At 39.4% G+C, this 21,276-nt stretch overlaps 1 protein-coding gene across 3 annotated transcripts in view; it reads right to left on the reverse strand.

The window, feature by feature from the left end:
• The window catches only part of sugct (succinyl-CoA:glutarate-CoA transferase), a 396,207-nt gene that overhangs the window by 58,121 nt on the left and 316,810 nt on the right, over nucleotides 1-21,276 (reverse strand). For 2 of the 3 annotated variants that reach the window (XM_008112865.3, XM_008112868.3), the window contains exon 13: nucleotides 8,811-8,874. In XM_008112865.3, the coding sequence (XP_008111072.2) occupies nucleotides 8,811-8,874 (64 nt within the window). Of the gene's footprint in view, nucleotides 1-3,609; nucleotides 3,963-8,810; nucleotides 8,875-21,276 lie in introns of those variants that run through there. The other variant, XM_008112866.3, reaches the window with a different exon arrangement.

Genomic DNA, 21,276 nt, shown 5'->3' on the forward strand with positions numbered 1-21,276 from the left:
GGAATTGCCAAGTTCGTTGGCGAACAAGATGTAATGGCCAAGCTCTGCAGTTGTTGGTGGTCCATTGCTAGCAGCCTCTCTTTAATGAGGGTAAAAGTCTCAGTGAAAGCATATTTAAATAGTCGTTATCATAGCCCAGTATCCCGATCTTTGCTAGGACTTTTGTGCACTATTTTGAGTGGTGTAGTTTGCTCAAGGTGAGTTGGATCAGTGAGTTACTGGAGATATGGAAGTGGATATTTAATCAAAATTTGATGATGGTTAACTAAATGGTGACCTCTATAGAGCATTGGCCAGATTCTAAACATAGAGCTGCATATGGAACGCAGTTTGGTATGCCAAATAGTTTGTGCAGAAATTTTGAATGAAATTATCTAATGGCACTGTTATTTGGGGTTAGCCAGATAGGGGATCCATAGAGTATTTGAGCTCTCACCTTTGCTTGGAAGACTTGCAGGGCTGGGGAAATATATTGGTTACCCCTGGAGTGGTAGATCCTCCTGATGGCACTGGTACTTGACTGGGTCCAGGCCAGTGTGTATTTTAAATGAGTGGACCATGACAAGTTGTTGCTAAACCAAAGCCCTAGGTATTTGAAATGTTTTACTTGCTCAATGTAGTGGCCCTTTACCTTCCAGATATGCTTTTTGTTGCTTTTCCCAAAAACCAAGATCTTGGTTTTGTCATAGTTCACCTGAAGGTCATTTGTCTCGCAGAAGTCAACAAACCTATGCAGGCGTCTTTTTAATCCCACACGGGAGAGGGATAGTAGGGCTGCATCGTCCGCAAATAACAGGAGAGGAACATGCTTTGGGCCAATCTTGGGGGAATGTCCGTCACCCATAATGTATTTTTGCATTTCATTTTTTCTGCCTGAGTGTAGTATCTTACATTTGTCCCTGTTGAAATCCATTTTGTTAGTTTTAGCCCAGCTCTCTGTTAAGGTCATTTTGAATTCTGATCCTGTTCTCTGGAGTATTAGCTATCCTCCTAATTTGGTTGTAACCGCAGACTTGATCAGCATGCGCTGCGTAAATTACTCTGACACATCTAAACCTTCATCCAAGTCATTAATAAAGATGTTGAACAGAATGGGGCCCAGGACAAAACCTGCAACACTCTGCTAGTCACTTCTTTCCAGGATGAAGAGGATCCATTGGTGAGCATTGGAGGGGCATCTTTGTGTCCCACTACCCTCAAAAATACATCTGGTGGGAATATAGGAGAGGGCTGCTCCCAAGCCCTCTCCTGTATTTTCTGGAACTCTCTTCCCAAAGAAATCAGACTAGCATAATTCATATTTTCTCTCAACAAATAATACTTTTCTGTTCCAATAGACATTTGATGATTGACTATTTAAGATCTGTCTTAGACAATGTGCTGTTTAATCTTATTTTAACTTTCATATGTTGTATATTTTTAACAATATATTTTTGAGTCACTGTGGCTCCAGTTCTGGAATAGAAAAAACTGGAATAGAAAAAAATACAATAAACAAATAAACAAATAAGGAAACTACAAGAGGCCTCGGGATTTTGGTTATTGCAAAAGCAGAGGGGCACTTGTGACATTTATTGCCTTAAATACCAAAATAATGTGGAACTATAAAACTTGACATCTGTGGGACTGAAGCACCATTTCCTGCTTCATTTCAGGTATCAAAATGCTTGTGGCCCTGAAAAAATCCATGTGGAAGGAAATATTACTAATCAAACTTGTGTCAGAGATTTGAGATTCCAAGGAAAACTAATAGTGTTCCTTTGCTACAATGGCTTTTATTTTTTGAGGTGTTAAAGACACAAAATTCCCATAGAAGTGGGAAAACAGTAAATAAAAATTATAAGAAAGAACACCTTTCTATTATTATTATTATTATTATTATTATTATTATTATTATTATTAGGTAAAGGTAAAGGTAAAGGTTTTCCCCCTGATGTTAAGTCCAGTTGTGACCGACTCTGGGGGTTGGTGCTCATCTCCATTTCTAAGCCGAAGAACTGGCGTTGTTCGTAGACACCTCCAAGGTCACGTGGCTGGCATGACTGCATGGAGTGCCGTTACCTTTCCGCCAGAGCGGTACCTATTTATCTACTCACATTTGCATGTTTTCGAACTGCTAGGTTGGCAGGAGCTGGGGCTAGCAGCAGGCGCTCATTCCACTCCCAAGATTTGAACCTGGGACCTTTCGGTCCTCAAGTTCAGCAGCTCAGCGCTTTAACACACTGCGCCACCACCAGGGGCATGTTTATTTATATCCCACTTTTTCTCTATATACAGAGACTCAAAGTGGTTCACAACTAAAAACATTTCAATACAACTTAAAATATACAAATATTAAAATAGTATTAAACAACATTAATATTAAAACAATCCAGGTTAAAACCAGAAAAGCATATAAAATCACATCACAAAATCACAGGAGCCTTGATGGTCTTAAGGAATCTCTAAGTCTTTCAGACAGGGCCGTAGCCAGAAAAAAAATTCGGGGCGGTTTGAAACTTTTTTTTAGTGAATCATGAGGAATAGTTCCATAATGCAAAATAATTTAGAAATCAGGCTCTATCGATAAACTTCAGTGGACACTCAAGAAGATAAACTTTAGTGGACACTTATGGGGATTTGGTTAACCAGTTAAAATTCATGAATAAACCAGATTTTTTTTAAACCTACAGCTCTGTCTTCAGGGCAACTTTATGGTGAACTTTCACTACTAGAGATTTCTAGAGAGAACATATTAATCAAACCCACAAAGTTTAACCCACAAATGTGGAGGGCCGACTGTAGATTCCTGGACTTCTCTGTTACACCAGTCCATCTTATGGTCAGGCTTGACCTAACTATGCTAGGCAAAGGGGTAGTATAAAAATAGGGTTTTTTTATTCAGCACCCTATCTATATAGTAAAATGACAGCTGAGAATAAGATGGTGAACCAATGGGGATGAACAAGACTGCTTTTGCTGCTCTAGATCTGCCTCTGCACCATCATGATGTCTCTGAACACTGTTGCGAAAGGTTCCAGACCAACAAATCAAATTACAAAAACATTTATTGAGTTAGCAATTTTCCCTGCCCTTGTTCCAAGAGCAGAGGGACACTGCTATGCAGCAAAATGAATAAATTGCAGATAGAGGAAGTGCTACTACATCTCAACTGTCTGAAAAAAAAAGTTCCAGTTTGCCTTTTTCAATCTGCCTAAAGGACACCATCTGAAATCAAGGAAGACTGGAGAACAACTTTGCTTTCAACATATGCAGTATAATACTGGAATTTATATTCAGATTTAGCATGGTAGGCTTGCAAAGGACACATGCAAACTATCATCTAACGTGAGTTTGACTTCTGCCAATAAAGTTGCAGACATGAGCATTTACAGGAATGTGCAAATGGAAAATTCTCTCAAAGAAAGCTGATAAGTCAAAGTCAACTATTTTTGTACTTTATATGCTCAGGACAGAGCCACACTGGCTCAGTGTGTTTATGCACAGTCCTTCTCAGACGGGAAAAAAAAATACCTGTGTTTTTTTTCTGCACAATTAGCTATCTCCTGCAATACAACAAATCTTTAAATGATTGAAAATAATAAGAGAATAAGATCCACTGTACTGCTGCAGATATTCAATTTTTTAATAAAGTTTAAAATTGTAATGCTTAGAAAGCATTGTTGACAGCCTTTGCCCTTTTCATCCCTTTCCTGATCTTACAGTTTGACCTTGTCCCTTGAGTATCTGCTCACAAAGAGATTGTGAGCTGCAGACAATGTGAGCAGAGCATTTCTACCTGATTTTCTTCTGAAAGAACCAAGGATTGTTTTGTTTCTTTGCTGTTCTTTTTGCTGGTTTGCTTCATCTTTTTACATTGTCGGAATGACAACTTTTCTGAAGTGACAACTGAAGCTTTCAAATCCTTGAAATATTTTTTTCAGGCAAGGTGATTTCTTGTTGAAGCAGAACTTTGTGCATTTCTAATCAGAAAGAACGACAATAAACTATTTAACCATCTATCAACACGCAAAAAATGGAAATCAAAATAGCTACCAATAACGGACCAATGGATGTTAAAAGTGATGGAAATAATGAAAATTGACATATTAACATAGGCAATTACTCATGATACACAGAAAAATGCAACAGAATGAACTCCTGTTTAGTAAAATTTTAATAGGATGCAATGTTATGCTGGGGTGCAAAACATTATCATTTAACTGAAAAAAAAAAGATGTTCCTGTCAAGATGCACAACATTTATTCATTACCCTAGGCAAATAAAATAGATTTGACTTCCAAAGTGGACAAAAGGGAAACACATTCAGGATGTAAGCCATAATTTGGGAGCCATCACAGAAAATGTCCTACGCTCAGATGCCACTACTGAACCTCTGAAAATAGGGTAACCCATAAAATGATGTCAGTGAACCAAAGAGCTCATATGAGAAGTGTTTAAACTACTTCATTTCTGTGGATAATCTGGTTCCTTAATTCTGCATTCACATTTCTGAGTAGGCTTTAAAAGTATTCCCAATATATATAACACTAGCTGTGCCCGGCCACGCATTGCTGTGGCTTTTTTTTAGGTGGTTGCATGTCTTGGGGGGGGGGATCCTTTGTTGGGAGGTGTTAGGTGGCCCTGATTGTTTCTGGATGGAATCCCTTTGTTTTCAGAGTGTTGCTCTTTATTTTGTGTTTCGAGATGAAAGAGTGATGAGTACCTAATGGGTTTGGACCTTCAAAGAGTGGGTGTTTCCCTGTTTGGGGGGGGGGATCCTTTGTTGAGCGTAAGAACGTAGAGACGTGGATGAGGGTTTGTGTTGTCAATTTTCTAGGTTGGGGGGCCTTTAGTTTTGTTGTTTTGCCCAGTGGAGCGACGCCATTATCCTTTTATATATATAGATTGGATTTGCATTTTTGAACCGACATACCCATCACCTATAGCATAAGGATGCTTACATGCAAAATTTCAAGATTCCCAAGGCTTGCAATAAAGTTCCGTGAAGAAAAAACATATGATAATGTAAATCATATGGACGTTTGATAAAAATATGTGCAACTGGAAATGTGTTTATTTGAAAAATGCACAAATATGTACTGTAGGAAAACATGTTTAGAAGGGGAATGTAAGGAAAAATGCATACAAAATGTATTGTTGTTCTGTGCCTTCAAGTTGACTACAATGGATGATGAAGTGTGCCATAGTTCCCCTCTGAGGCCAAACGTGTTCAAGTCTGAACAGAAATATGAGCTCTGGTATCCTAGATGCCTAGTCCAACTCTCGAACCACTATCCCATGATGTATGGAAAATGTATGCAGTAAAAAGAAAATGTGCAAGGAAAATGAAAGTGAATTTCCATGCAGAAATGGTGGTTGAGCTGTTGCAACTGGTTCCAGAACCAGGATGAGATGGGAATTCTGGTGCAATTCTTAACAATACAACAAAGGTAAGGCTGAGAAATTTCAGTTCCCTAACTTGACATCAAGGAGCCAAATACCCTAAAGGCAACAGATCCCATCTGGTCCTGAAAATGAAGCAAAGTTAGTTCTTGGTTTCCAAAATGAATATCAGGAGCTGTGGCGTATACTTCATAGGAAAGAACTGACAAAAACACTTCTGAGTATTCCTTGCCTAAGAAAACCCCATGAAATTCACAGATTCACCATAAGTCGCAAGGTGACTTGAAGGCATACACACAAATTGATGCCATCAGGTTCGAAATGTATCTCTGATGGTGTGTCACCACCTTCATTGTGTTTAAAATAACATTTGATTAAGGACCTCATCACATGAGGTCCTTTTTGGTGGCATGTGCCGATACACCTACCCCTTTACAACTGAGCCAGCCGGCTCCCATGCTATGATGTAGAGGTACTTCTCGCAAAGCTCTATTGTTAAAGGATAGAAAAACGAGCACATGCTGATGTCACAGCAACACAGGAGGCTTCCCATGTTGAATAGAAGTCAACGGGGGGAAGCCGGCTGGCTGACACTTTCCCCCGTGGGATGGGGACTCGTGTGAGTCAGGCAATGCTGGGCGTGGGGTGACAGGTTCCCCATGCCCCCAGATGGGCACCGGCGGATTCGTCACGATACATGGCAATTCCGGTGTCCCATGTGATGAGGTCCAAAAATAACATCAATCTTTTGTTCAAAGAAAATGAGCCCTGGCTAGCAATAATTTAACTGATTACTCATTTCAGCATGTCTGCTGATTATGTAGCAAATCTAGTAGAAGGAAAGAATGTTTACATCACAAATTACTCCTGCACCACATTTCAAGTTTACTTTCTGTATCTCTCTAGTTCATCATAAGAAATCATAACAATGATATTTTTTTAATGTTCTCAGGGGTCTTTCTTTCTATCATAAGGGAAAATTCCATCCTTCTGATTCAGCCATATTTTGCCTTTTCATACAAACACATAAGGCCACAATTTATGTAAGGCTCAAGGTAAACCTAAAACAAACACAGATGTGCAAATACACTCTGCTTTTTTTCCAGATTAGTCCAACTGACTCCAGGGTAGGCAATTAACTTCAAAGAGACTACTGTGGAATAAGTGGTTTGAGGGCTGCCATTCATAGATAGTTTAGCAGAAACATTTGTAAAAACAAAGAGTGAGCATTTCATCAGATCTAGGCTCAAGATTTCTTCAAGATAAGGGTCTTCAAGCTTGTTCAAGAAAGTTTTTCATAAGCTACTCAAATTGAAAGGACTTCTCTCTTCCTCAGGAATCAGAGAGATGTGGCCACAGGAGAGATGGAAAGAATGAAAGGTAGCATGGACAAACTAATGCAGCAATAGTTATGGTTTATGGTTATGGTTTAATAGCACCTTCAGCGAACAAACAGTATTACAAGCCACCTCGTAGGTTATTGGGCAGAGTTTCCAAAATATCCACTGTCTTCCAGGCACAAATTCATGTCAACAAAGACTGTCCATGACACAGTCTATGAGTCAGGTCAGAGCAACTAAGGCACAGAGAGAAACAAAACAGATGACTGGGCCACAAGGGGCTGGGCTGTGGCGCAGCTGGCTAGTAACCAGCTGCTATAAATCACTACTGATCGAGAGGTCATGAGTTCGAAGCCCGGGTCGGGTTAAGCCTCCGACCATTAAAAAAAATAGCCCCGGCTTGCTGTTGACCTACGCAGCCCCGAAAGACAGTTGCATCTGTCAAGTAGGGAAAATTTAGGTACGCTTTATGCGGGAGGCTAATTTAACTAATCTACAACACCATAAAACTGCCAGCAAAACACGAGGAAAAGAATGAGGAAGAACAGCCACCAATGGACGGTGAAGCAACAGCTCCCCCTGTGGCCGGAATCGTGAAGCTGGAAAGATGTTAAAATGCCTCTGTGTCTGTCTAAAACTGAATGTTGTTTGTCTGTTGGCATTTAATGTTTGCCATATATGTGTTCATTGTAATCCGCCCTGAGTCCCCTTCGGGATGAGAAGGGCGGAATATAAATACTGTAAATAAATTAAAAAATAAATATTAATCTACCTCTTTCTGGAGTCTTTCTGAACTCTAGTCTCATTCAGAAACAGTTGAGCCCAGCCAGATCAAACAAATCAGAGCCGGTCCAACAATGAGGCGAATTGAGCGGTCGCTTCGGGTGCCAAACATACGGGGGCACAGTCGAGACTGCTTTTTCTGTTGATTTGTTGTAAAACATGATGTTTTGGTGCTTAATTTGTAAAATCTTAATGTAATTTGATGTTTAATAGGCTTTTCCTTAATCCCTCCTTATTATCCAACATTTTCGCTTATCCAACGCTTTTATTTTTCAGCAATTGTCTGGGGGGGGCGCCAAAATTCTGTTCGCCTACACTTGAAAAATACCTAGGGCCGGCTCTGACAGAAATAATCTGGGCAGAAACATATATATCCCACCCAGCCCCGTCACTAATGTTTTCAACATTATTGCAATCCATGTATTGTTTCCTGCTCCCTGTGATGTCACAGTTTGGGCCAAGAGATCCCCCTCTTGATGTGAATTCAGTCAACATGTTGTTTTAGGACAATACCACCCGCTGACTACCAAAGCATTCACCTCCTGTCTTGAGAACCTGAATGAGAAGATTACTGATTGCAGTACATATGGAATTTACTGGTGTTTACATGTCAACCTTCCATCTATTCAGCTGAAATAATTCTTTATAGACATTGATGAATACTTGTAGAGAAATACAATTAGGCCTATTTGCCTAATATAGAAAGCCTTTATAGCCCTGAGGGATGCATGCTATTTGGCCAGATGGGACTGTACATGGGCACCTGCATATGTACACCAGCTGAATAGGTTCTGCAAGGCAACAATAGGCACTAAACTGACTCTATACATGTAGTACTGCAGTAGCCACTACATGGATAGCAGGGCATTTAAGGCCCCTTCCACACATCTGTATAAAATACACATTAAACTGGATTATATGGCAATGTGGACTCAGATAACGCAATTCAAAGCAAATATTGTGGGTTATCAGCTTTGATATCCTGGGTTATATGGCTGTGTGGAAGGGCCCTAAGCTGGCCATACCAGTAGTATTGAAGGCCCACATTTAGTTTCAGATTTCCCATCTTTTTCCTAATTGTTGGGCGGTCAGGTTTGAAGATGTCAATTTATTGTTTTTAATGATTGAGTAGAGGGCTGCATTTTGAATCTGAAACATGGAATCATTTCAGGTCCCATAGACATGAACACTACATGAAGGTGGAGAAACTCAGCTTTTGATGCATATTTGTTTGTATGCAAATCATTAATCTGATTCCAAAAGTGTTGCTCAAAATGCAAATTATTAAGAAAACAGACCAACCTGGAACAGCAATCTTCCCTACGGTTGGATGATTCATCTCCATAACAAGTTCATTGTGAAGAACCTAATAAAATAAAATAAAATTTAAAATGCATATATAACATTATAACAATGAGCATCATTGCTTTTTTGCAAGTGTTACAGTTGGTGATACACAAAGTTCTAAATTTAAAAAGTCCTTTGGTGAGGAAAAAAGGATGCATTAGCATTATACATTCAGAACTGCAAGCTGGTGAGTTCTCCAGTGTTTTAAAGGTTCTACGGATGGGTTCAATTGTTATATCTCAAATATTAGCATACAGGTACCGATGTCTTATTAATAATGGTTGATGACTTCCATAGAATTTCATGATTTCATGGCAATTAATTATACTTAACAAATGGCTACTTCACATTGTATTTTTACATCCCTCAGAAGGAAAGTAATCAAACTTTCTCCTCTTCTTTTGTATTGGTATATCAAATTAACATTTTAATTAGAAAGAAGTTCCTTTTATATATTCTTTTTCTGAAAAAGAAAATACATCAACAAAATCTATCTATATAAAAGTAAAAGTATGTATGTTCCATAAAGGCTCCTACATGGTTTGGTGGATCTGGACTAAAACCGGACATACCTTTCATGACTCAACTTAAAATACTGGCAGGATTTCAACTACAAAATCCACTCTTTTAAAGACCAAAGCTGAAGAAAAGAAAGAGAATAAAGTGCCCTTTCTGGGCTAGAGCTGAGGTGGAGTATAGGAACAAAGCATAGTGGTTGTTGCTAGGTGACATAGCCCTCATGAACCTGCAGCTTGATGGCTAGTGTTTTCATGGATGGTATGGGCTCCATGATAGTGTGACTGCTGCAGGTGAGCTAAAACTCTTAACGTGAGCCACAGGAGGTTTCATGGGGCTTCAATGAGATGGTGTCATGGCCAGCCCTGACAGTGAGGATGAGGAGTGACTGGAAGGGCCAGCAAGAGACATGGAGGTCAGCAGCTCCCAGTAGTCTCCCCAGATTAGTTCAGTCACTGCTGAGGATGAGCCTTCAGCAGTGCCGGAGACTCTACAGCAGTCTGAACAACTGAACAAGCCGAGGCAAATATAGCAGAACCAGCCAGCAAGGAGTTAAACATATCCCCAGCTTTAGAACACAGAAGAATACATGCAGAGTCTCGCAGGTCTGCAGGATTTGTGGAGAAATGAGCTTTCAAGAAGCAACAGCTGAGATTTTGGGATAAAGAATCTCAGTTCTGAAGGCTTGTTTTGGCAATCAAACATTCTTTGATTGAACCCATACTCTGATATTCTTGGACACTCAGCTTTTCGGAGGTTGACTATTGTTTATCTCATACCTGCTCCTGTAATTCTTCCAGCTTTGACTCTAGCAATTAAACTTAAGACTTCAACTTTGGATTAAGGAAAGCAAGAAAGAAAATGGGAGAATGATATAAGGGAAAGGAAGGAAGGAAGGAAGGAAGGAAGGAAGGAAGGAAGGAAGGAAGGAAGGAGAGCGGGGGAAGGTGTATAAGGAAAAGGGAGGAAGGAAAGAAAGGACTATGAAGAAAATGCAAAACCAGGCTGGATATATATCCTAGTCACAATATAAAAGTGAAATATTTAAGTGAGGTGTAACTAGCAAAAAGAGAAAATTTTCCTCTCCAGTTCAAAAGAAATTAATGGTTATGATACTTCAGAGGGACATTTTAGTTGTGCTGGCCCATTTCTTTCAGGAACTGTGAAAGCCAAGTGAGACAACAAAACTGAAGAAATGTGAGTATCATTCAGGAGGGAGAGAATTCTCTCATAATGTAGACAACAGGTAATGGCCACTGAGCAACTCACATATTCTTCACTACGGATGGGAAATCTGTATATCCCAGGCTTTGTCGAGGCATGAATCTCAAAATCAATGGCAAAGAATTGTGGGGTTTACAGTTCATAAACAATAGACAAGATACAGATAGCCACATTGCACCATGACTTTCCTCATCCTTTGCCTTTATTCTCTTGATTTTGTTTCTTTTGCCTGTAGCTATTTATGCTATACTGACTGTCGGTCTTGGATAAAAAGTTTTGAGAGCCTTCAGAAACTGTTTCTATTTCTTTGTAAGTGGTGATTCCACTTTTAAATAGGCTGGAAAACATAAATTCACGGTTTCCAATTTTAAAATGTTGAAATATAAAAACAGAATACTCTCTATTGTTGCATCTGCAGCTTACTTTAGCTTTTGTAAAAAAAAAAAAAATTGTACTTAACTCACGTATTTCCTATTTTGTAATGCCATGCAGTGTTCACTCCTGATTATTTTTCAATGAGTTGGCAAGGCATATTTAATTATTAAATTGGTTGTAAAGTACAATGGCCAGAATCTTGTATCACAGTTATAATGTGATAGCAAAACTCTCCCTACTTAACACTTACCAGGAAGCAATCACTACAATCAAAGGGGGGGTCTGTTCTCCTTTTGTTCAGGAAGCAGCTAGTTGCCATTCCCAAACACCTTGCTTGAGTGACCTCTAACACAAAAAAGAATTGCAAAAGGGTTTCTCTAAAGCTTACTCTAGGATGGGACCATCAGTCCTCTGCTTCCTGAGTGAAAAGGTAACAGACCCCTGTTGATCAAAGCAGCTGTTGTGTGTAAATGGGGATTAGAGAGATGACGCAAAGATTCATTACATAACAACACAGTTATGAATTCCAGCCTATTAATCTACTTAATGTGTCTCCTCTTTCAGAAATCAGTTGTTTTCCATTCAAGTTTAGTTTTCCTCTTCAAATGGTAAATGTTCGAGATCTTTTCCCTGTAATTCACAATATCTCAGTAATATTTGCCAGCCCCCAAATTTTGTAACCAATGGCAGGATATAAATAGAATTAAATAAATAAATCCAGTTTTAAAGCGAGCTAATAATAAAGTGAACATTTTTAAGCGCCAAGTCGGTTGCCCCCAATTGTAAAATGCTTTGAAAAGAGAAAAGGGTGCTTCAGCAAGCAGTGCCAACTTCCAAAACTCCTAGCATGCTCATGCCAGTCTAGGTTCTGGTGAGAGGTGTCTTTTTCTGTGTCTCCATTGCCTTCTATTTCTGGTTGGTCTCCATCTTCAATTCAAGTCTTAGCTAAACTTCTCACATTTTGGATAACCATGGACCTGCTGTGGGAGGTCGATCAGAGTTTTGGATTGAGTGTCAACAATATGTTGATTTTTCCTTTACAAATGACAGTATGGAACTCCTGAGTCATTGTATGGGTGCAATGAAGGACTGAATCTCAATTCTAACAAAATGGAAGGTCTTTTGGTCACAGGGAAAAATAAACTCAGATTGGGACTACAGCCTATTCTGTATATTATCTCCCTTGGAAATATCAGGTCCATAACTAGTTGGTTTTCTTGGATTCAGCACTGTTCCTGGAAGAATGGATGCTCAAGCATGCCTTTGCCTAGTCTTTCTTGGTGCATCCACTATGCATTTTTAGAAGGGCAGATCTGGTCACAATGGTTCATGTCTTAATTATCTTCTGTTTAGACTATCGGAGGCCTCTCACTCACAGAATCATCAATTTGATGACAAGTAATAACAATGACATTTTTAAGGTTTCATGTCATGGAAAAAAAACACATACACGCACATAGTCATCCATATTCTTTACTAGCTTGGGGTCCTGGCAGTGCCCGGGTCTTTTGAGAAACCTGTGTGCCAAGTTTGGTCCAGATGCGAAATCGGACGAGTTCAGTGCCTTCTGTATAAGGGTGAACTACAACTCCCAGAGCCAAAGGACAATCACCGCGAAACCCTGCCTGTATGCTCAGTTGGGCATGATGAGGCAGTGTGCCAAGTTTGGTCCAGATATGAAGTTGGCTGGGTTCAGTGCTGTCTGTTGAAGGGTGAACTACAACTCCCAGAGCTAGAAGTGAGTGAAGCTACTTAATCCATCCTCCCCCAATCTGCCCCAGGACAGAAAGGGGTTCATGGGGGTTCTGTGTGTCAAGTTTGGTCCAGTTACGTCACTGGTGGGCATCACAGTGGCCTGTAGGAGTCGTAGCGATTGAAAGTACTACAGATCCCATCATCCCGCAAATGGCACTAGGATGTAAAGTGGGTCATGGGGATTAAGCGTGTCAGGTTTGGGCCAGGTCCATTGATCCTGGTGGTCACAGTGGCCTGTGATAGTGTGGCAGCCAATCAGAATGCTGGCACATACTCGCATACCCACAAACATACATACATACATACATACATACATACAAACACTGACTTTTATTATATACTAGCTGTGCCCGGCCACGCGTTGCTGTGGCAAAGTATGATGGTATGGGAAATAAAGTATTGAGGAATATCCCTTCTTCACAGCTGTATAAAATGCACACTGAAGTGGATTATATGGCAGTATGGAGTCAAGATAATTCAGTTCTAAATGGGTTATATAGCTGTGCGGAAGGGCCTTGAGTCTACACTGCCATATAATCCAGTGCAAATTAGATAATCGTGGAAGAGACCTAAGTGAAGCCTAACTCTGCCTGTCCCCTGGACAGAGTCGGTTGCTAGGAGACCAAGTGGGCGGAGCTTCGCCTTCTAACTGGCAGCAATTGGATAAAAACAATTATTCCTCTCCCTCTAATTAGGACTTTATTTTTCTTTTCTTTTTGTTGTATCAACCTAGAGCTGTAGATGATGGGTTGTGTTGTCAAATTTTGAGGTTGGGGGGCTGTAGTTTTGTTGTTTTGTCCGCTGCCCTGATGCCATCAGTCTTTTATATATATAGATATAGATAGCATTCAAACATGAATTTAGAATGTTCATATTCTCCCTCATCAGTTGAGCAACGGATCTTCGTCATCTTGGAGTGTTCTCCCTAGGAATACAGAAAACCTTCTTATCCCAAGGGAGAGCACTGGTAGCCCAATATTTTCTACTCTAAATATCAACAGATTAAGTGTCATGTATTCTGGGATGAATCTGGATATTTCTGCATAGATAGTATGTGCCCTCTACCATGGAGTTACAGTTCCTCCATATTCCTAGATGTAAAACCTCCAGCTCCAACTAATTCTTGTACTTTATATTTACATCAAAAGCTAAGCAGACAAAATGCCATACTACGAGAACCACCAACGCTATAGTAAAGAAATAAAACTGAAAGAGTAGCCTAATTTCTTTCATAGCTATTTGCTGGGTTTTTATATGTTTTATAGAAGCATCTTACACACATGTGCCTCTTTTTATGCTTAATAGTTATCAATACACTCCTGTAGTGTATATACAAAAGTAATTATAATCATATGTGCATGAACCTGTGCCCCCTCCTAATAGAATAACCTCATTTACTGGCATTCTGCTATCTTGACTTTTCTGTTAAAGAAATCACAGGTAACTTGTTGTATATATGTCTCCATAGTCAGGAAGTTTTGAATGTTCACAAAGCCATTGCCTAACCTAATAAGCAAGTTAAAAAACCCTAGTAACAATGGCATAATATCATCCATATTTGTATTGCACTCAGTTTTATGGTCCATAAGGGCTTCACCTGTTTCTCTATGCAAGACATATATCATCAGTATATATTTTCCAACACTGCAAGCTGTAGTGAGTTCCCAAGAGCCTTTCCTTAAGTATTCCATCTTTCACATGCCAAGTGTGTGTTGTGGCTTATTTATATATAATTTTAGCTATGCTGAAGCCTTTCTATCAGTTTCAAGACAGCCATTATATGTAGCCAAGTCTGGAGTGAGTAGGAATTGTAAAGAAGCATAGAGAGGATTCTAGTTTCTAGGGACACACCAGTGTTCTTTAGTCTCATTTCTCACTGAAACCCCTCCAAAAAAAGTTTACCCCAGAAAATTTACAGGTTTTCAATGAGCCACTATATAAAGGGAAACATTAAATACAGTAACCAGCAATGTTTTGTCAAAGATGATGGAATGTATCATCAAAAAAAGATAGAACTATACTGTATTTGCATATGGTAAATTTTCAGTATAGTTGCAAACTTTAAAATTGTTACTATCACAGAATTGGAGTTCTGGAAGAAACACCAAGTCCTATGCGATCCAACTCCTATCCAATTCAACCCCATCAAAGCATTCTGACAGATGGCCATCTAGCATCTATTTATCAATCTTTAGAGAAGACTCCAACACAATCCAAGGCAGTGTATTTAATTCCACATTTAGGAATTTGAATTGATTTCTCATGTTCTGGTTTCTGGCATATCAGAAAACAAATTTGCTCTATCTTCAATATAACATTATTTCAAATATTCAATCACAGTTATCTCTAAGCTGCTTCTCATAGGACAAGGTTTTCCAGACCTTTGACCATTTTGGTCGCCTGCCTTTGATGAGAACCAGCTTATCTTGCCAATGGTTCTGAGATTATTTCAACCACTTCTTTTAATATCCTTGGGCATTGTTCACCTGGTCTCAGAGATCTGACTTCATTTAGAGTAGCCAGATATTCTTGTATTATTTACCTATTATGTAATGCATTATCCATACTTCATCATCTGCTCCATTTCTTCCCCACCTGAACACTATTTATTTTGGAGAGAAACTGAAGCAAATAAGGTGTTGAATAATCGTGCCTTTACTCTGTCCCATTAGTGGCCTTACCATTTTCTTACCATTTCCTGGTGCTTCCTTTAGCCGTGGACATAACCTAAAAGTTTTGGTTTTGACTTCTCCATTTTCTGTACACGCCCCCTTTTAAACCCTAGTTCAGTTTATACTTATTTTAGATAACCAAGCTTCAGCCAATATTTCCGGCACTTCTGGATAGGCATAGGATAGCCCACAATCTTTTCTATGGACAATAGCTAGGCTTTTATTTCTTCTACACTGTTCACTGAACCATTACTACTTTAAGATACAAGAACTATGGAATACCATAGTGCAGCTCGCATTCAATTTAATTAATTGTTGGGATGTCTTCATTAGGCAGTGGTCTCCAAAAGGAGATGACAATGCATTTGCTCAAGCCCTGTCAAATAATTACTTGAATGACTAAACATTTCAGATTAACAATATATCGTGTTCCAAAATGTGTGACTCGATAACTCATTTTAACCTCATTAACCTTACCACTGAGATTAAAATGAGCTGTTGAGTCACCCACTGACATCACTATGAAAGGGTCTAAATATCCTAAAAGTACCATATCCTGTTTGATCTTTTAAACTAAGTAGGGTGAGCTCTAGTTAGTGCCTGGATGGAAAATCACCAATGATTACTAAACGATGTAGCAGAAGAAACTGGCAAAACATTTCTGAATATTCCTTGTCCAAGAAAATTCTATGAAATTAATTGGGTAACCACAAACTGGATTAGAAATACAGACGTTTCTTTCCTGGCTTGTCTGGAAAGAGGCCAGAGTTTGGTTATATCACATGCAAGTAAGAAAATGATTAGAGTATTAATATTTATCTATCATACACAGTATACCAGATGCTTAAAGTAAAGGCATGCCCTCCTGCCCAGTGAATAATATAAATATATAGGAAAAGGCAGTTAAGTTTACAAGCTGTTCAATTCCAACAGTTGATAAACATGTGATCTTGAACTTCTGACATATAATCTGCCCATTTTATCATTCTCCATATGGGAACCACAGCACAGGAAAGTAACTAATGTATTTGTATCCATGTCTCACAGCATGACATATTTTACATTTGAAAGGCCATATATTTTTATTAAACTGTCTTAAACAATTTTCCTTACTACTGCTCCAACAAAATTTGCTTCAATGGATTATTTTTTCAAATGCTGCATAACCCCCTGCAGAATTGCTACATATGATTTGTTCACTCCAAATGTGCTGATTTACGTATTGCCTTTCTTGCTGGACATATGGTGGAAAAAATGACAGATCCTTGAAAAACACTGTGAATTGATGATAATGTTTCAACTGTTTTTGACAAAGATCCTAAATCTACTTTAAAGAACTTTACATTCTAAACCTTTTCAGTCAAATAAACTTAATACAAGTTGAATGATTCAGTTTAGATGACCACTGTTTAGGTCAAACTAGGGATATAAACCTTTACATGTTTAACTCTTGCTTCTCTCTCTCTCTCTCTCTCTCTCTCTCTCTCTCTCTCTCTCTCTCTCTCTCAGTCGCATAGTCGTTTCCGACTCTTCGTGACCTCATGGACCAGTCCACGCCAGAGCTCCCTGTCGGCCATCACCGACCTCAGTTCCTTCAAGGTCAAGACAGTCACTTCAAGGATACCGTCCATCCATCTTGCCCTTGGTCGGCCTCTCTTCCTTTTTCCTTCCATTTTCCCCAGCATCATGATCTTTTCCAAGCTTTCCTGTCTCCTCATGATGTGGCCAAAATACTTCAACTTTGCCTCTAATATCCTTCCCTCCAGTGAGCAGCCAGGCATTATTTCCTGGAGGATGGACTGGTTGGATCTTCTTGCAGTCCAAGGCACTCTCAGGATTTTCCTCCAACACCAGAGTTCAAAAGCATCTATCTTCCTTCGCTCAGCCTTCCTTATGGTCCAGCTCTCGCATCCATAGGTTACTATGGGGAATACCATTGCTTTGACTATGCGGACCTTTGTTGCCAGTGTGATGTCTCTGCTCTTCACTATTTTGTCAAGGTTGGCCATTGCTCTCCTCCCAAGAAGTAAACGTCTTTTGATTTCTTGGCTGCAATCTGCATCTGCAGTGATCTTCGTGCCTAGAAATATAAAGTCTGTCACTGCTTCCACACTTTCTCCCTCTATTTGCCAGTTATCAATAGGTGTGGTTGCCATGATCTTGGTTTTCTTGATATTTAACTGCAACCTGGCTTTTACACTTTCTTCTTTCACCTTGGTGATAAAGCTCCTCAGCTCTTCCTCACTTTCGGCCATCAGAGTGGTATCATCTGCATACCTAAGGTTGTTAATGTTTCTTCCAGCAACTTTAACTCAGGCCTTGGAATCGTCAAGCCCCGCACATTGCATGATGTGTTCTGTGTACAAGTTGAACAGGGAGGGTGAAAGTATGCAGCCCTGCCATACTCCTTTCCCAATCTTGAACCAGTCTGTTGTTCCGTGGTCTGTTCTTACTGTGGCTACTTGATCTTTATACAGATTTCTCAGAAGATAATAATAATAATAATAATAATAATAATAATAATAATAATAATAATATAATAAAAGGAGAATAAAAAAAATCAAAATTTTCAACTAAAATTTCTAGAGTTTTTGTTGATTTTTGATGATTTGTCACACTTTTATAAGGTGTGTTCAGAAGACTATTTTTAGCTGCTTTGTGGTCAGTATAGATGTGGCCTATGACTTGGAAGGGCAGTTATGAAGAAAATAGATAAGATCCTGAAATGTAAATACTAAAATAGAATGAGCCATGCCATCACATTTTTCATTACAGGGGGGAAAGCTGGGAAGTGAAGAAACTGGTAGGAAGAAAATCAACTCATATGAAACGCGGTGCTGGACAAGAGTTCTACAGATAACCTGATCTGCCAAAAAACTAGTAATTACACACTTTTTCCAATTTTCTTTTTAAAAAAACAGTTATGTGGATAATGGATTGGGAGGAAACAACAGCCACCTGTGTAATGAGAAAGCAAGCACATGGTTTAACTAGAAACAGGAAGAGGCAGATTCTGTGTGATAGGACTGAATAAATGCCTTCTTTCAAAATAGAGCCCCACAGAATGTGATGAAAAGAAAACGAACCCTCCCACCCCTTGGTGTGATGAGATTCTTAGCCTCTGAAATGGCTTTCCATGGTGGGTCCTGAAAGACACCAGCAAGGTAAGAAATGTTTTCACTCTTATAAAATGTTATAGCAATACCATTTATATAGGGCATCTACATATTTAATAGTTTGGGATATCTGTATTTTTACTTTTTTGTCATGGTTATAAATTTAATGCTTAACTACTGTATATACTGTATATGCGCTCCATGCAGTCATGCTGGCCTCATGACCTTGGAGGTGTCTAAATGGAGATGAGCACCAGCCCCCAGAGTTGGACACGACTAGACTTAATGTTAGGGGAAAACCTTTATCTACCTTTACCTATATACTAATGTATAAGTCAAAAAACGTTTGACAAAAATTGCCCCAAAAACCTGGGTTGGCTTTTGCATGGGTCAATGCCAGAAGAGAGATACAGTGGAAAGGCACATAAAAGAAGCAGAGGCAATCAGTGCTCCCAAACCATTACTGCTCCCTTTCCTAAGCTGAAAAAATAAAGGCAGTCCTCTCTACTTCCTCACTGTTTTGATTTGAGCAGAATTCAGCAGCAATATGGGAATGCCATTTTGAGTGACAGAGGTAATAATTTTCTTCGCAGAGAATGTGCTTAACTTCTTGTTTAAAATGCCCACCGCTGTTTCATGTAGTTCCCCCACAACTCTAGTAAGGCCTAAAAAGAAGGTGAGGAAGAAGGGAGGTACTTTTTTCTCCAGTTTGAACAAAAAAAGCACAATGTGTGAAAGTTCTTCTTATCTCTTGCTTCTTATCATTGCCTTCATGCTGAATCCCTATTAGGGGCAGGCTGTTTTCCTTGCTCTTCTCCCTCCCTCCCTTCTTTTTTCAGATTACATTCTGATTCTTTTTCCTCATTTATATCATTTTCACCATCTGTGTTTGTATAGATCAGCAACCCATTATAACTCCTTAAATAAATAGATCCTCTCCTTTTTAGTTCTTTCTAATTATGCATCCTCTGTGCATTTTGAAATGAAGAGGAAGGGCCCTCCTACACAGGCACTAAAATGTGGAAGGAACTGGGATAAAAGGTGGGAAGTGGTGAAATGACATTTGCAAAAAATGTGCGATGAATCGCATTAATTGCCAAAAAAATGTGTTAAAAGGGTGCAGTTAAAACCTGATTATGGTAAAAAAAAAATGCTCATATTTGTATGATTGTATATCCATGCACTCAAAGAAAACATGTGCCTTTGTCCCTATACACTGGTGTGGACATTTCCAGTGCATGTATGCATTTTAAAATCCTGAAACAGCTGATGAGGGCTGTAAAAGGAGCCACAGACACACAGGAAGCACAATTGGAAAGCAATTCCTATTAGAACTCTCTGCAACAATTCCTTTGTTCTGATGTTTATGAAATTAAGGTAAAGGTAAAGGTTTCCCCTGATGTTAAGACCAGTCATGCCTGACTCTGGGGGTTGGTGCTCATCTCCATTTCTAAGCCGAAGAGCCGGCGTTGTCCATAGACACCTCCAAGGTCATGTGGCCGGCATGAATGCATGGAGCGCTATTACCTTCCCGCCGGAGCAGTACCTATTGATTTACTTACATTTGCATGTTTTTGAACTGCTAGGTTGGCAGGAGCTGGAGCTAACAGCAGGCGCTCAAGCAGCTCCTGGGATTTGAACCTGGGACCTTTTGGTCTGCAAGTTCAGCAGCTCAGCGCTTTAACGCACTTCACCACCGGGGCTCCTTATGAAATTAAACAGAGCTTGAATTTACACAGTGGGCACCAGCATGAGAGGCAAGTGACCCCAAAGGGAAATGGGGCTCATGAGGGAAAAAATAAAGATAGCAGGAGGGTGAGGGGAGATAATAACAAGAAATGTGTTTGTGTGCAAATTGAGATATCTTCATCAGCGCTTATGAGGTCCAGCACATCTCGGAGCTTCAATTAAAAAAATAATTAAAAGTAAACTTCCATCAAATGTCCCCTGTCCATCTTGTGGATTTCTAAAATCTGCTACATATGTACGTGGCAAGATGTTGGGAGAGCATTGACCAGGATTGACAGCTCTGTGTCTAGACTTGCTGTGTCTAGACTTGCCGCAATTCCCCCCCCCCCCCCACTTATTTGTCCTGAATTTAGACGCTGTCTGGAAGCGCCCAAAATATGTGTTTATTCCATGTCCAAAAGTTTTACCCTTGACATGAATCAAGATAAAATCCTCAATTCTGGCCCCAAAATCTGCCCTCAACTCACATACAGTCAACTTATACATGATCATATATGGTACCTCCATAAATGAATACTCTCTCTATTATTCTTGTTTACAGAGGCTTCCATGTTCAAAGAAATACTGAAATCTTCAATTTTAAACTACAGGATTCAAGTGATATTTTTATAGTCATTAGCACATTGACTCCTCTAGAGCTTTGCTAGTGGAAGCTTTTCCAAATGTGAATCTTACAACTCCCCCCTCCCCAAACAACCCCAGCACATTGGAACAAACTTCTGTCAAGGGACAATCACCATAACAGGTACTTAACATCTTTTGAAAAGCATCACTTTATGAACATGGAGACAGTTTCACAAATTTCAGTGGGATTTGAAACAGCGTTCAGGTGCTTAGTCCCACTTTAAATTACTATAACTAGACCTCAATAAGACCCTACTATGGAAGAAACAACTGTTTTAAAAATTTCTACACTCAGAACTTGATTTGTCATAAGGCAAATGAATCGAGCATATGTTCAACCTATTTATGATATTTAGAAAAATTAATGCATCATGAAATAAAGCCAACAAT

The sequence above is a fragment of the Anolis carolinensis genome, chromosome 6, assembly GCF_035594765.1.
Source record: "Anolis carolinensis isolate JA03-04 chromosome 6, rAnoCar3.1.pri, whole genome shotgun sequence".
Taxonomy (NCBI): Eukaryota; Metazoa; Chordata; class Lepidosauria; order Squamata; family Dactyloidae; genus Anolis; species Anolis carolinensis.